The sequence below is a fragment of the Lipotes vexillifer genome, unplaced genomic scaffold (assembly GCF_000442215.2).
Source record: "Lipotes vexillifer unplaced genomic scaffold, Lipotes_vexillifer_v1.1 scaffold689, whole genome shotgun sequence".
NCBI lineage: Eukaryota > Metazoa > Chordata > Mammalia > Artiodactyla > Lipotidae > Lipotes > Lipotes vexillifer.
The window spans coordinates 1,454,452-1,470,482 of record NW_006772359.1 but is presented as its reverse complement, the minus strand read 5'-3'; the positions used below and the strand labels follow the sequence as shown (position 1 = coordinate 1,470,482).

The 16,031-nt window shown below is 37.0% G+C and overlaps 1 protein-coding gene across 1 annotated transcript in view; it reads right to left on the bottom strand.

Annotated features, from left to right (window-relative positions):
* The window catches only part of SCAF4 (SR-related CTD associated factor 4), a 189,662-nt gene that overhangs the window by 7,968 nt on the left and 165,663 nt on the right, over positions 1-16,031 (bottom strand). Inside the window, 12 exon segments of the mRNA XM_007447430.1 lie at positions 6,634-6,644; positions 6,710-6,774; positions 6,777-6,901; positions 7,058-7,144; positions 7,234-7,399; positions 8,973-9,130; positions 10,704-10,860; positions 11,701-11,814; positions 12,264-12,364; positions 13,302-13,492; positions 14,173-14,258; positions 14,777-14,941. Of these exon segments, the coding sequence (XP_007447492.1) occupies positions 6,634-6,644; positions 6,710-6,774; positions 6,777-6,901; positions 7,058-7,144; positions 7,234-7,399; positions 8,973-9,130; positions 10,704-10,860; positions 11,701-11,814; positions 12,264-12,364; positions 13,302-13,492; positions 14,173-14,258; positions 14,777-14,941 (1,426 nt within the window).

Below are 16,031 nucleotides of genomic sequence, written 5' to 3'. Positions count from 1 at the left end.
CCGCTCTTCCGTATGACTGCACTGCTCAACCCTAGCAGCCCACTGTAGTCCCTCCAACAAGCCAAGTCTGTTCTCAGTCCAAGCTCCCCTTCTGTGCTCCTCTAAATGAGATGTTTTCCCTGTGTCTCTATGGCTCTTTCCTCTATTATTTCTCTGTATTACCTCCTTAGAAGCCTTCCTTGGCCACCCTGTATAAAAGAGTACATCTCACACGACATTCCTCCAATCCCGTTCTCTGCTTTACTCTCTTCATAGGAATAGCTTCATGGGAAATTATTAGTTTACTTACTATCTAAGTCCCCACTAGAATGTAAGCTCCAGGAAGAAAGGCCCTGTCTTGTCATTCAGGGATCTCTAGTACCCAGAAGGGTGCCTGGCACACAGTAGGTACTTGAGTAAATACATGTTGAACGTATGAACGAATGAATGGTGGTGGCATAAGGGATGACTAAACTCATCAACAAGATACCTCTCGGGGGCAAAAGCAGTGGCTACAAGGTCCAGGTCTCTCCCCCGGGGCGGTGAGTCTCTTTCCATTGTAAACCTATGAATATCTGAAATTTTCAGAAAAGCTGCAATGTTCTTTCACAACCGCCTTTTCCGCTCCTAGTCGCAGTTCCACCTTTTCTTGATTCCAAACGAATGAATGTCACTGTGGCTTTGTGCGTGGACCTAACTCAAAATTTGTTCATACAAGGAAAAAGATATACCAGCCACTCTTATCTCATCTCTCCCACCAATGCCCTGAGAGCCCCATGGCGCATATATATATATATATATATATATATATATATACATGTATTTGTTTAATCATTAAAAGTGTGTTTGTTTTTTTTTTAACTACAAACCTTCAGAAAATTGAAATAACAGTACAACCCATACATGTATTTCCTTCACCTAGATTCACCAGTTAACAACATTTAGGCCCTAATTATTTTGAAAAGACTCCCAGGTGATTCTTACAGGAGGCACTGTGATGGGAGAAGGGGAGAATGGAAAAATGCAGAGCTAGTTTTCAAAGAATGAGAGAAAGCACATTTTAGATTGCATTATACGTTACTATACCCCCCCCCAAAATCGTTCTTAGAATGGTAGCAAGAGATTGCTAAAAGAAATTTGAGTTTTCAATAACATATAGCGCAGGCAGACTAAGATGTGTATCTATTTTTAGCATGGGGCACATTATGTTTTGATAAAATCTAATACATGAAAACCATAACTTCAAATGAAGAATCAGAGACTACTATCTCTTTAAAATGTCTCCTTGGATTTTTTGCAAAATAACGTACAATAAGGTTTGGTCAATTTCCCTATAGCTCATTTATAGTCGTTTTTTAAGAATTTGTTTGTATATGAATTGCTATTTTATTGTAACTGGCAAAGTATAACAGCTGTGACTTAAGAGTTAAAGAGTTGTACTATTAGAGTCAAGAAGCTTGGGATATACTGGTAATCCATCACTGAACGAGATCATCCATAAGAAATTTTATTTTCAGTGTTAGCTGGAAAAAATCTTACCTGAAATTCTTCACAGCATTATCTTTGTCTACCAAAATCAATCTAGAGCCCAGAGTTTCTGCCCCTCCCACCTTCCTCAGGCCCAAAGAGATGTCAGAGAGATTTAAACTTAAAAGAGATTCTTTAGGCTGGAGTTCTGCAGCCTAGAAGTGCAGAGAGAGATGGAGACAATATAAGCAGCTTTTAAGTTTTCGTGCAAGACCTCCATGTTTTGTTTGAAATGCTTCGCCTTCTGAGAAAATATAGTGTGTATTCATGCATAAATTCACATCCAAGGTAAATATCTGCTGTGGATCGATCACTATTAAAACATTCATTGAACAATGTTATATACAAAGTTGATGGCACTGTGATGAGTATTTGGGAAAAGAAACATAGTGGAATAATATAATGCAATATTTAGAGTACCAATTCAAATATTTTAAAGCTTTCAAAGAACACTTTTAAAAGATAAATATCTGGTAGACCCCTCTGGGTTATAATTTAATATAACCAATATTATAACAAAGTCTACAATACGGAAGAATATTAAAATGCAAAAAGTGTTTAAAAAATTAGGTGTTATCATTAAAAAAAACTTCTGAGAATTTTCTTCAGGTTTCCTTTGAATGTTATTCACACTAGTAGATTGGTGCTCTAATGTTCTAATTTATAGTGTTAAAAATTACTAATTATAAAAGTATCAAAATTCTAGGCAGAAAAATCTAAAGCTAAGTGAAATCACAAGTCAAATATCAATTTTAAAGTACAGTTGACCCTTGAATAACAGGTTTGAACTGTACGGACCCACTTATACACAGATTTTTTTTTTTCCAGTAAATATGTACTACACCATCCGTAGCTGGTTGAACCTGCAGATGTGGGACCTCAGATATGGAGGGCCAACTATAAAGTTATGTGTGGAGTTTTTACTGCATGGGAGTTGGCGCCCCTAATCACCGTGTTGTTCAAGAGTCAAATGGAATTACAGAACTTGATAGTAAAATTATTCATCTTAAAGGCAGTCTTAAGGATCATAGATAGCTACTGCATAAAAGCAAACACGCCTGTTTAATTCACAAACCAATTCTGTCTACATAATTCTTGAAGTGTCCAAAGTTTGGAACATCAAATGCCTATCGAGGCCAGGCAAGGATGTGTGAAAATCAAGTACAAACTATACATCATACTACTGCCTAGCAAGTCAGCCTGTAGGCTACCAATCTGTGGCTTTTGCTTTAAATATTTGGCAACAAATATTATCAATAAGAAGCAATTTTACACATATGCAATTCTTATTTATAAATTTTACCATCATCTATAGCAGTGTGACAAAACTGTAGAGAATCTCTGTATAATAATAATAAATGAGTAAATGTATCTGGCAAGAGAAGAGACTTTAATTTTCCACAATAGGAATGAATCCGATTTAGCTTAATTTTTCCTTGAAAAGATATTATGGATATGCTGGTAACACAACAGAGATATGTAACACAAACAAACATTTTTTTGTGTATTTTTTTATTGTTTGGAACACCAAAGTAACCCAAATTTCACATTTACAATGAAATCTTAAATAAAAATATGCTGTACATTGTATTAGAGATACATGTTATACAAAAGTTTGGAAAAGTAAACACATACACTTATACAGTAAAGAGAATGTACTGATGAACTGCTATCACCTTTAATATGCCTTCTCTCCTAAATGGTCAACAACTGTAAACTGTTTCCTTTAGCTTTTATGAAATGACCACTGCTCTAGCTATTTTGAAGTGTGGGGTACTAAGAAGAGATTCCTTTAAAATCAAGTGATGAGTTATTATTGTGCATTGAATAGTTTTATGTTTTCAGATTATCAGTTACTAAAATAATCAAAATCTCTAAAAGACGGAGGTGGCTCCCTACAAATCTGGCTGCGAGGGCTACTTCAGCCCAATTCAGGAGACAGGTAGTCATCACTCCCAAACTAACATCCACACTTAAGTCTGATCATTCAGAAAATTCTTCACACCAAACCATCCTTAAAGCACCCCACCACCTCCTTCGTAACCAGGGCCTACAACAGAATTTTGGAAGATCTGTTTGTTGAAATTTTTTGGCCCCTCTACTTTAAAAATATAATTGCCACATTTCAGAAATTAGGATCCAAGAACTCAGTTAAGTCTCAAGGATACATTTAGTTTCCATTGTAAGAAAACAATTTGAGTATCATTAATAGGAAGAATACAGATACCATAGTGTGCTATTTAAATGAAATGCCACTATGACTAACACATTTTCTCAGTAAGCCAACTGATGGAACTTTAATACATGTGAACTTATCTCCTGGTCTAATATACCATGAAATATCTGAGGCAACCATGCCAAGATACATACTTTCCTAAAAAGGCTGCTTCCTCTGCTGACAATTATAACAGTTTAAAATAAATCACAAGTAAGTAATATAATTTTAGAATTTCCAGTACTCTTCTCTAGATATGCTAAATATCGTCTATGACATTCCTTACCTGTAATAAGCACCCACCATTCACTGAGTGCCTACTCTGTGGCAGGCCCCATGTCAGTTGTTTATATATGTTAGCCCAACTGAATGATCACAACACCCCGGTGTGACATTTCATTCCTTTTCTCACAGTTGAAGAAACAAGTTTAGTATCACCTTCTAGGCTTAAAGTTTTCTGTATAGTATAACATTGCTTTTTATTATCATAAGAGAAAACATTGGAGCACCAAGAGAAAACTTGAAAGCATCTTAGTTCTAGTATTCTGTTACTTGGTTAACATCAACAATATTCAACCTATTTACTGATCCTTTAGTGCTATAGCATTGCATGTGATTACTATATTCCTTTATCAAAATGATGGAATTGTGACTAGTCTTTTGGTTAACAATCCTTTATTTGCATATGCATTAAAAAGTCTCATTTCTATAAAAGGTCAAATTCATGGGATATTCTTTTCAAGATTTCTAATTGAAGGAAAATGGAAGGCTCTCTTTCTCATGATTCAACTAAACTACTGCAGTTTAGTTAAAAGTGCCTATTTTAACAAAAGTTTTCATTTTTATGTCATATTTTAACCTTTCCAGACCTGGAACAGCCTTCAATTTCTAAATTTTGTTTTAAAAGTTACAGACAAAGATCATCATCAGAGGTGAAGTATAAACAGTCCTACACTGAAAACCATCCATACATGCACTTACATAATAATGTTCCTCTCTCATGGAGCTTCCATTCTTGGGGGTGGGAGGAGATGGACATCCAAACAGGTATGTTAGATAATGATAAATGCTAAGAAATTTAATTATTTTTCTAGCAGTGACTAGCTTACTAAGTTTATTTTTCATGCTCACCAACTTTTGATTTGTGTTTTATTTTGTTTCACATGTTGGCTGAGAGTTTAAATTATACATTTCAGTTGTGATAAGAAATAAAAGGGCAGAGTCTCCAAGACCTAAATGTTAAATAAAAGGCAGTTAATTTATTCTTTTTTTGGGGGGTGGGGGGGCTGCACCGTGTGGCTTGTGGGATCTCAGTTTCCCGACCAGGGAATGAACCCAGGCCACAGCAATGAAAGCCCAGAATCCTAACCACTAAGCCACCAGGGAACTCCCTGGGTTATTTATTCTTAAAGGTTGTTCGAAAGTAGCGGTTATTAAAGTCTTGGAGATGATGAAATCTTTTCATTCATTCAGTGAATTTACTAAGACCAGAAAAAAAACCACAAATGCATGAAATTCTGTAAACAGTCTCAGGTGGCCTAATACCCATGGATACAAGAGTATGAAACTTCATTTCAAAGAGAATTCACAATCAGGGGCATGCGTGTGGGGTGGAGGAAAGAAGCTGATCAGAAAATTCTACCCAACTTAGATTCTTTGATTCTTGTGTAACCATCTTATTACAAATATGGGGGGGGGAGAATCATAACAAAACTGAGATCCAAAGATATTAAGGTTTCCTGGCTCCTAGTTCACTGTTCCTTCTACTATGACTTCCATTAGGGCACAGACCTCTTAAGCAACCACTGAACAAATGATTTTCCATCATTATGATGACTACGCTACATTACTTGTGACAAATTTTAACCCTAAATCCTCTTTTACCATTACCCAGTCTGTGTACTAAAAGAAATAAAAATCAAAGTTTATTATCAGCCTAAACTCAGTCTTGGAGAGGGCAGAAGACAGCATGCCATTTAAAAACAAACTGATTTTTATTATAAATGTAGTACATGCAACAAAGTGAAAATTTCCAACAGTACTGAAAGCTGTAGGTGAAAAGTAAAAGTCCTACATCACAAACCAATGTCCCACAGTCCTACATCCCACAAGTAACCAATATGCTTCTTCCTTAAAAAACCTAAGATTATGAAAGCGAACATTTGCACAGACATACCTCTGAAAAATACAATGGGCTCACAGGACTAGAATATTCTAACACTAAGGATGAATTAACTACCCATTAGGAGAATCAAGTGTTAATTATATTTGGCAATACCACTTCAAATACAACAATTTATTAATTGTTATAGGATGGTCACTATAACAAGTATATGACATATTCACTTACAATTCAAGCAAGCAAGGGTAAGGCCTCCTAAAGATGTAAACAATCTAAACCACACTTCCATGGATCACAGAAGTAGAGTTGTGGGTAAAGAATACAACAGATGAACAGGAGAAAAATGAGGGGTCAGTGGAAAAAGCATTGCCTCAGGCTGTGCAACTGTCACTCAGGTAACAAAGCCATTTTTTTGCAATGTATCAAAGATAATTTCTTTGCTAGCCCACGGAGAATGCTACCAAAGTCCAGGGATTTTAAATGTATAAAAATTAATCCAGACAGGGAAAAAATCCACATTGTTAAAGAAATGCTCTCTCTTATAAAGCTGCGATGTCTGGGGTTTTGTTAATCATGGACTATGTACCAACTCCTTTTTATAGAGATTAGTTTAATCACTTTGCTATACCAAATTAAGATGTGCAAATCCAAACTTTTATTCAAGACAGACAAACAAACATGATTTCATTTCTGAGGCTGTCTCTTGAGCGTATTCTTGGTAAAGACTAAAGTACACATATTTAAGATAAAGATCTTCCTCAAAGAAAAATAGCCTCAGAGAGCATTTTACCCAAAGTAGCACTGTTTATATAAAAAGCCTAACTTGGGCAGGGGAAAGAAAACTAATGATAAAAAACTTAACTTACCAAGAAGTGAAACAGGCTGGGTTACAGGAGGGGTGGGCAGATTCGTGGGTGCAGCAGGTGGCACAGCAGAACCATACATTTTCACACTGTCACCAGACTCGGCGTTTCCTCTAGCCCCAGACACCACTGTTGGAATGGGATTTCCAATAGATAAGTCTTTTGTAGTGTCTTCATTTATACCAGCGATAGTAGCTAAGGAATATAATTACATCAACATGTGAAGCTGAATAAATAATTATCTCCCGGTCAACATTCTTTTGCCATACTATAGGTCCTATTACTGGTCCATTCTCCCTCCTACTCTCAATTCCAATAGGACAAGTGAACACAAAGGAAAAACATGCTTACAGTTTGGGATGTTTATTGGTGGAGTGTGAGGAGGAGGAATGGATACTGGTGGAGTTATAGGAGGTGGGGGTCCAGGAGGAAGAAAACCTAGAATAAGAAAAATAATGTCAACTGAAGTTGTGTTACTTTATTTCAGGCTCTAAAAAAAGAATGTCTTCTCAAATAACTTAGTGTACCTGGTGGTAAATGCATTGGGTTGAATCCTGGGCGCAGAAATGGTGGAGGAGGTGGAGGAGGAGGAACACCAGGACCAAAGCCTGGAGGGGGAATTCCCAAAGGAGGCGTGAAAGTGGGTGGCTGGAGAGCACCAACTACAGGAGGTCCCGGCTGATGTGGTGGGACCTAGAAAAGAAAACGGAAAATGAAGGCACATTATCTAGCCACCCTCCCACCCACACAGCGTGTAGAGACAAAGAAAATACCTTGTTGGAAAAAGAAAAAAGGAATCTCTAAATTGTGCTTATTATGTGAATACACTTATTAGATAACAGGTGGTAATCTGCACCTAAACAATAGAAACCACATATTTTTCCCTTTTTCTATTTGGCCGTACCGCGCGGCATGCGGGATCTTAGTTCCCCGACCAGGGATCAAACCTGTGCCCCCTGCAGTGGAAGCATGGAATCTTAACCACTGGACCACCAAGGAATTCCGAGAAATCACATATTTACTCTCTACTTTATGACAGCAAATTCACACTGTAATTCACCAGCACCTATATTGGTGTCCTGCTAGAATATTAATATGTTAAAAAATGTCTCATGGTTAGGTCAATAAGTTTGAGAAATATAACTTAAAAAAAAGCTACCTGGGGCTTCCCTGGTGGCGCAGTGGTTGAGAGTCCGCCTGCTGATGCAGGGGACACAGGTTCGTGCCCCGGGCCGGGAAGATCCCACATGCCACGGAGCGGCTGGGCCTATGAGCCATGGCCGCTGAGCCTGCGTGTCCGGAGCCTGTGCTCCGCAACGGGAGAGGCCACAACAGTGAGAGGCCCACGTACCGCCAAAAAAAAAAAAAGAAAGGAAAAGAAAAGAAAAAGCTACCTGGTAATCTGCACAGTGATTAAGATCACAGGTCCTTAGGGTCAAAGTGCCTGGCCCCCCTTTCAGGTCATTTTGTGACCTTGAGCAAGCTACTTACATTACACTCCCTAGACCTACCTCAGTTTACTCATCTGTAAAATGGAAAAGTGCCAACCTCACATAATTATGGGGATTAAAGAGTGAATAAATATTAAGTGCTAGCGCCTGGCACTTAATAAATACCCAACATATGTTAGCTATTGTTACAAAAAAGTATAATCAATCTTGAGATTAGTCAAGTTTCTTTAAATGAGAGCTGACATTCATTGAATCTTATTTAGAACCTGCACTGGAAGGCATATCCAAAAGGTCAGCTAAAGACTGCCAATTTGGGGACTCCATTTATAAAATATCACAGCTAAGTATGTATCAAAGCATGTAATTTTCTCCTAACACTACGAAAAATGAAGAAGCTAGGCAACCCAGTTTTGTGATAGCTCAGATTTATGCGATTCAGTTTTAATGTGAGAAATTGAGGAAAGAAGGTATTGAAAGAAAAGAAATATCTAGTGGATTATACATAAAAGTACGGGTCAAGTATTTATAATTTTTACCAAAACATTACTTACTTAGCTCTTAACATGTAACAGGACAATCACATCTCAAGTCAAAAAGGTTATGAGGTAAGACACTGAATAATCTCGACAGATGTAAGGCAATATGAAATTTATTCTGGTTTTTAAAAGCATTTATAAATAATAGGTCTGACATACCAACACACAAAAAATTAATATGCACTCATATCTTTGACTATGAATCTAGACATACATCTATAGTAAGATTTAGAAAGGTATCTTTCTAAAAGTTTAAACAATGCCCCGAAACAGTCTTACCTGTGGAGGTGGTACTGTTATAGGTGCAGGAACAGGAATAGGAGGGACAGGCACAGGTAAAGGCTTAGGTATGGGTGATACTGGTTCTGTGTGTGATGTTTCTGCCCCTCCATTTTGAGCAACTTCATTTTCATGCTTTTTGGGAATTCCCTTCCAATCTATGAGAGTTAAAGAAATTTAACAAAAGCTTACATTTCAGCTTATAACTTTAAACCCAGAAATGATTTTTAAAATGTTGATATTAAAATCAGAAAGCAGGACTTCCCTGGTGGCGCATTGGTTAGGAATCCACCTGCCAATGCAGGGGACGTGGGTTCTAGCCCTGGTCCGGGAAGATCCCCCATGCCACGGAGCAACTATGCCTGTGCACCACGACTACTGAGCCTGCGCTCTAGAGCCTGTGAGCCACAACTACTGAAGCCCGAGTGCCTAGAGCCCGTGCTCTGCAACGAGAAGCCACCGCAATGAGAAGCCCGTGCACCACAACGAAGAGTAGCCCCCACTCGCCACAACTAGAGAAAAGCCCGCGCTCAGCAACGAAGACCCAACGCAGCCAAAAATAAATTAAAAAAAAAAAAACCCCAAAGCAGAGAGCATTCTGATTATTAAAGAAATGCCTATGCTAATCTCATAAACATTAATTATTTAAATTAACAATAGCAAACATACGAAAAGAATACTTACTTACGTGCCAGGCACAGTTCTAAACTATATATATATTTAATTCTCATAACCATCTACAAGTACCATCTATAAGTAGGTTCTACTATTACTATTCCCATTTCTCAAGAGGTGAAAACAAAAGACAATTTGCCCAAAGTCACATACCTAGTAGTGGCAGAGATGGGATTCAACCCAGGCATATTTGGCTCTAAAGTCTCTGTTCTTAACCACAACAGTGTATTGTTTGGATTAAAGACCCTGGGAGGGAGGAGCAGGATTCTTTTTACCCTGGACCAGAGTCTCCCAGAATGCCTGGCACATAGAAGACCCTCAATACCTGTCTGCCTGAACAGAAACCTAGTCTGATCCTTAAGCGAAGGCGTTACGCACCAAGGAGGGAGGAGGTGGTGTATGGGGAAAGTCCAGCATTGTTTCACTGCCTTTTGGCTTTTCAAATCATCACTCCTGATTGAAGTTCTTTAATGCTTTAAGTATTTACTGTACTTTGCCATGCCACCCTGTGCTCCTTTCGTCTTGCTATCTATCAATCTTCAGGTCATGCCCCCACAAGCTGCCATTTTTCCCAATGCAATTCCACTATCAACCTGGCATTTTTAATATTCAGCCTACAAATAACTGCACCTCCTTGTCTTACACGTTTACTTTTGATGGCTTCTCTGGACATTTAAACATTTTCAAAGAAATTACTATGAAGCAGTGGATTTTACTAACAATGTTCAGTTTGAGACTCATTTGATCTGTTAGGTTTTTACAGTGAAAAATTCTACCTAAGATCCATTTAATATTATAATTAATAATTAAGCCCATAATCAGTAATTATTTGTGTCTGCATCTCTCCCACTAAATGTAAGTTGCATAACAGCAAGGACCACATTTGTCTTATTCACTGTTGTTTCCTCAGTTTATTATAATGGAGAGACTGGCACCCACATAGTGGGTATTTGAAAAATCTCAAAAATCAGATCCTAAGGCAAAGAATAAACATTTGTCATAGCACTACCAAGGAAACAGATGAATTTTTTTAAAAAAATTAAACACTGCCTTTACCTGGATTAAGTGTATCACTGTCCAACATTCCTCCTTCACAAAAACTCTCCAGTTCTTCAGGCTTGACTTTGTCCCACGGAATATAAGTAACACCAAGTTCTACATCCCAATACTGCTTATAATCTGCCTTTATTCCTTTGTTTAAGGCCCACGCAATCTATTTCACCATTTGTTAAAATATAAAAAGAAAGGAAAGGAGAAGAATGTCATGAATTGAGAGTTAACTGTTCCTCACGATTCTAATCACTCAGACTTGGTCAGCAAGGGAGCAATCCGGCCTGGCTTTCTCTGGATCTCACTCAAAACTTTATTCAGTGCTAGGAAACTGGTTACCCTACCATCTCACTTTGTTTCTCCTAGGATGGAAATCTGGCAATCACTTCCTTACTCACTCTTCCAACCACCTACCACCCCCCAAACCCAGGCAGCATAAAACTTAAGAGAAAAGGAAAAAGTTTATCAGGGACAGGCTGAAGTTCCCTATACAACTCAGCATAAAAAAGTGGGGAGCACTTTTAAACGTCTTGGGTACCTCGGAATTACTCAACATCAGACAAAATCCTTTTGCAGTGCAATCCAAGGGTAGAACGTGGTATTATAACATCTTATAAGGAAACACTGACTCTGGCCCCTCAGAGTAAGAATACCCATGTACCTATATCTTTTCTTCAGTATTTTTCATAGTTCTAAGATGAGATGGCAAACTTTAAAATGTGAAAAATACAAAATTTTCTGAATGACAAAATATTTTACAAAATGACATTATATTTAAAGCGCCAAGTAAATACCTTGATGAACTTACCTACCTTTAAAAAAAAAAGACAAAATTCTACCATGCACCTAACATTTAAAATTTTAACTCTTCGGAGATAACCGCTTTTAAAAAAGATGCACATATAATGCCCCAGTGTCCATAATTACAGTTTTTTTTAAAAAAGTCACATAATATTATATATTAAGTTTTAAAAGAAATGAATTATAAACTATAAAACAGTACCTTTATGGATTTCTGGTTCACTTTATAGTTTCCTCGGCTCAGTTTCTGCAGGGCACGGTTAGCATCTTGCCTATGAACCATAACAATATAGGCACAACCTCTGGGAGGAATCATCTGCTCCAAAAGATTTTAATATTACAAAATATAGTAACAACAAAATAAAAAAGCAACAAGATATAATACTAAGTAATCAGTTCCAACAAGCCCAACTCAAACCCCCTGCACCCTCCAGAGCCAGAGTTCTATAACTGCAGATTAAATTAATTTGTTAAATTGGTTGTTCCAGTTTGGTCTCAACTTCCAATTATCGACAAATCTACAGTTCCCCAAGCTTTGTTATATAAAGACTTTTTTAGAAAACCTTTTTAGAAAGAGGTTTTAGATTAAACTTGGTGATCCAAGAAATGTAGTTAAATGCTAAGCATGAACTCAGAACACCTGAACGCCAGCCACGTCTTCTACAAACCTGGGAAAATTTTAACTTAGGTTTCAAGTCCTTAATTTCATAGAGTAACATTAATCACATCTATCTACTGTCATTAAGTGATTTAATAAATACTCACATTAATTGATTCAATTGGACCAAACTCTTCTAAGAGACTGGCAACATCCTGCTGAGTAGTCCTTTTGTCCAGCTGTCCCACCCAGAGTGTAGTACTACAAACTTAAAATAAAATTATAATCATAAAAATATACACATTCGATAAAGAACAGCACTGTACTTTACATGAAAAAAATCATTAAAGAAGATATGCATGAGTTACATTATGATACCACAAGTTTAAGCAGAAAACCCCATATACATTTAAAAAATTCTAGAAAATTGTGGTAGTACTTCCAGAAATGGAACCAGGATAGTGAAAGGTACACCTATGAGTTGGTAAAAAAAAATTGGTCTTTTTGAAGACACATCTGAAGATTTCATCTATGTAAACTAGGGCCAGAGAAGCAGTATTTTGCCCAAGATCGCCCTTGGCAAGTGAACACAATAGCTAAGATTTGATCCTAACTATCTTGATCACCAACCAATTCAGTGCTTTTGTTCACTGCACGTAGCTGTTTCTTTCCAACTGTCGAGTGTATATGATTTTTGTTTCATGTTGTGTCCTCGGTAATGAGCCTTGCAGAGTCAGAAGTTTTATACATACCCTAGTTATACTATAAATTAAAATTTCATTAATAGCTACAGAGTTGTATCAAGAATATGTCTAGCACACCTTATTAAACATATTCTAAACACATCATGAAATTCAGGAGATAATGTAAGCTAATACATTCTATAAATCATAAATCTTTATAAAAGAGGGCACTAGTTATTCTAGGGGGAAAAAAACCCCACCTTTCCACCACGTGTAGGAGAACTAGTTAATGACTCTATTTCATACATTCGATTCAAGACACACTTCCTCATTGTTAGTTTGGTTCACTCCTCATTGCTGCTTTACAGCTGGCTTAATGTACAAAAGCAAATCCAAGGGTATATGCCAAAGCACAAACGAGTAAGACCTCATAAAGTGGTATTTTGCTAACAGTTATAAAACATTTTTAAACTCATGACATGAAAAAAAATGCAGGAAATTTGAATATAAACGTTCACGTACCACTAGCAGTTTCTGGTTTGATTTGAGGAAGGCCTTTTTGTCGGCGCTCTCTATCTTTTTCCCGATCCCTTCTTTCTTGGGATCGAGATCTAGGAGAATGTCGGCGTCTATCTCTGGACCGAGATCGAGAACGTCGATGACGAGACCTTCGAGATCTAGAACCAGATCGAGATCGTCTCCTTTTTGGTGACCTAATATTTTCAGAACGAGGGAGAATGGATTAACACATGGAGGTAAAAAAGAAAATGTAAGCATGTGTTAATCTGAAAAAGAAAAAATACAACTAGGTAATTTAATGTTTGGGTATGTAACAGTTTGACAGCAGGGAATTCATTTTAAAGATTTTTAATATGCTCAAAGTTAGAGAGCACAAATATATTATAAATGAGGTAAATAAGGATGCTAACTTATAAAAGTACCTCTCATCTTTGATACCTCTGGTACTATACTAAATGACTTCTTTATAGTGAAGAAGCTAAGGGCATCACCGAGATATACTGACTACTATTCTCCATCTTCTCAGTAAAGTCTTTTCTGCAGGAATTAAAACATGTAATCTGATTACAGTATTACTTATTCTCTTTCCACTTTTTTGGGTTGATAAATTGGTAAAAGAACTCTGAATACATAAATCTTATGATTCCATGTATATCTGTAAATAGGCATTAAAGCAACTCAAAGGGAAAATATGTGGGTTAAGATGACTTAGTTTTTTTAAATTAATACTTCTCCTACCCCCAATCCACACATGCATACAAACATACCAAGTGTTATTTTATGAGTCCTGGGCATCTGAAAACAATCCAACTAGATTTTAAATTCTATGGCTCCTAAGACATACAGATTTGGATTAACATTTTCTATAAACTACCTGGATGCTGATCTAGATCTTGACTTTCTGTTATCGGACATGTGCCGCTTAACCTCTTGAATACAAGGTTGTTCTACTTCCATTTCCTTTAAAAAGAAAAACAAAACACAAAACCCATCATTAAAAGAGAAAGTGGAAATTATAAATAGAAAAAAATGGGACAAAAATCTAAAAAATGCTAAATTACAAATCTCTTGCCCTGAAAGTTCTCTTTTGGTTATTACTAGTTTAATAATGACTGGCCACTAGTGGGAGAAGTTTTTTTTTATATGGTTTACAAGATTAGAAGAAATACTGATCTACTTCTGGAAATTATTTCGTAAAAGTTACATACTGTGCTTACCAACCATCACCTAAAGCAGTGAATTAGGCACTGTTTAAACATTCTATACTCTATCTCAATCCTCACAAACCGTATGGAAATTTGTAGTATTATGTCCACTTTCCAAATGAAAAACTTCAGTCACAGAGAGGGCAAATTTGTGCGCAGAGTAATAGTCTTTCTTCATATTCAAAATGGAAGATAACAAGCCAACAGGCAGCAATCTATTTATAAATCAAGGGAACCATACAGATAATCAACAATCTGAGAATGAAGTTTTACCTGATGTGCCTTTTGTGTAAGTGGTTCACTTTGTGCCTGAAAGGAAGTTTGGAAAGGCTGCTGCACGGGTGGAGTTGGAGGAATCACGGACTGAGCCATGGGAGGAAATGGAGGTGTAGGAAGAAGGCCAAATCCTGGCATCTGTCCATTAGGAGGAAGTGGAACCTTTTGTTTTTTAAAAAAATTGTACAAGCAGACTTTAAGTAATTAAAATAAAAACCTTGATCGAGGAAAAACTGACACGCAACCATGACTGACAATTCCTATTGGTACAATCTTTATCCAAAGAATTGTTATATATCCAAGAATACAGATTAAAAATCCTACAACTCATTTTAAAATTATGAATACATGATCTGGTTTTATAATTTAAAAACATAACTTCATTTATATGAGGAAGCAATGTGACACACTGAACTTAAACTCAGAGGTACTCTCTATCGCAAACTGTCTCTCTTCAACTTTAAAGGCAATTAAGCTTTGGGGGGAGGAAAAGTGGCTAAAAGAATTGACTTCTAGGCATATTTTAAACATTTTACTCCAAGGGGAGTTTCAAGCAACATGCCTAGGGTTGAATACATAATACTTAGGGTTTCAAATATCATAATAATGAGAGTAATTATGCCACAATGTAACAATTTTCTACATGTGACATTCCAACGCTAAGAGAATTAAAAGTATGATCGTAATGTCATTATAGTATCACAAAATATTCTAAATTATTAATAAACTTTCAGCAATTGTTTAACATCTGGAAATAAGTTCATAGGTTTTCTTTGTATTTTAAACAGGCTTATAAAATATTTTTCAAACTTCATTCCTCAGCAAGTCATTAAAATCACAATATCAATTTCATATGACCAAATACAGGCACATCTCATTTGATTCCAGGCCACTGTAATAAAGCGAATATCGCAATAAAGCACGTCACATGAATTTTTTTGTTTTCCAGAGCATACAAAAGTTATGTTTACACTGTACTGTAGTTTATTAAGTGTGCAACAGCATTATGTCTAAAAAAACCAACATATATACTTTAATTAAAAAATACTTTATTGGGCTTCCCTGGTGGCACAGGGGTTGAGAGTCCGCCTGCCAATGCAGGGGAGACAGGTTCGTGCCCCAGTGCGAGAGGATCCCACATGCCGCAGAGCGGCTGGGCCCGTGGGCCATGGCCGCTGAGCCTGCATGTCCGGAGCCTGTGCTCCGCAACGGGAGAGGCCACGACAGTGAGAGGCCCGTGTACCGCAAAAAA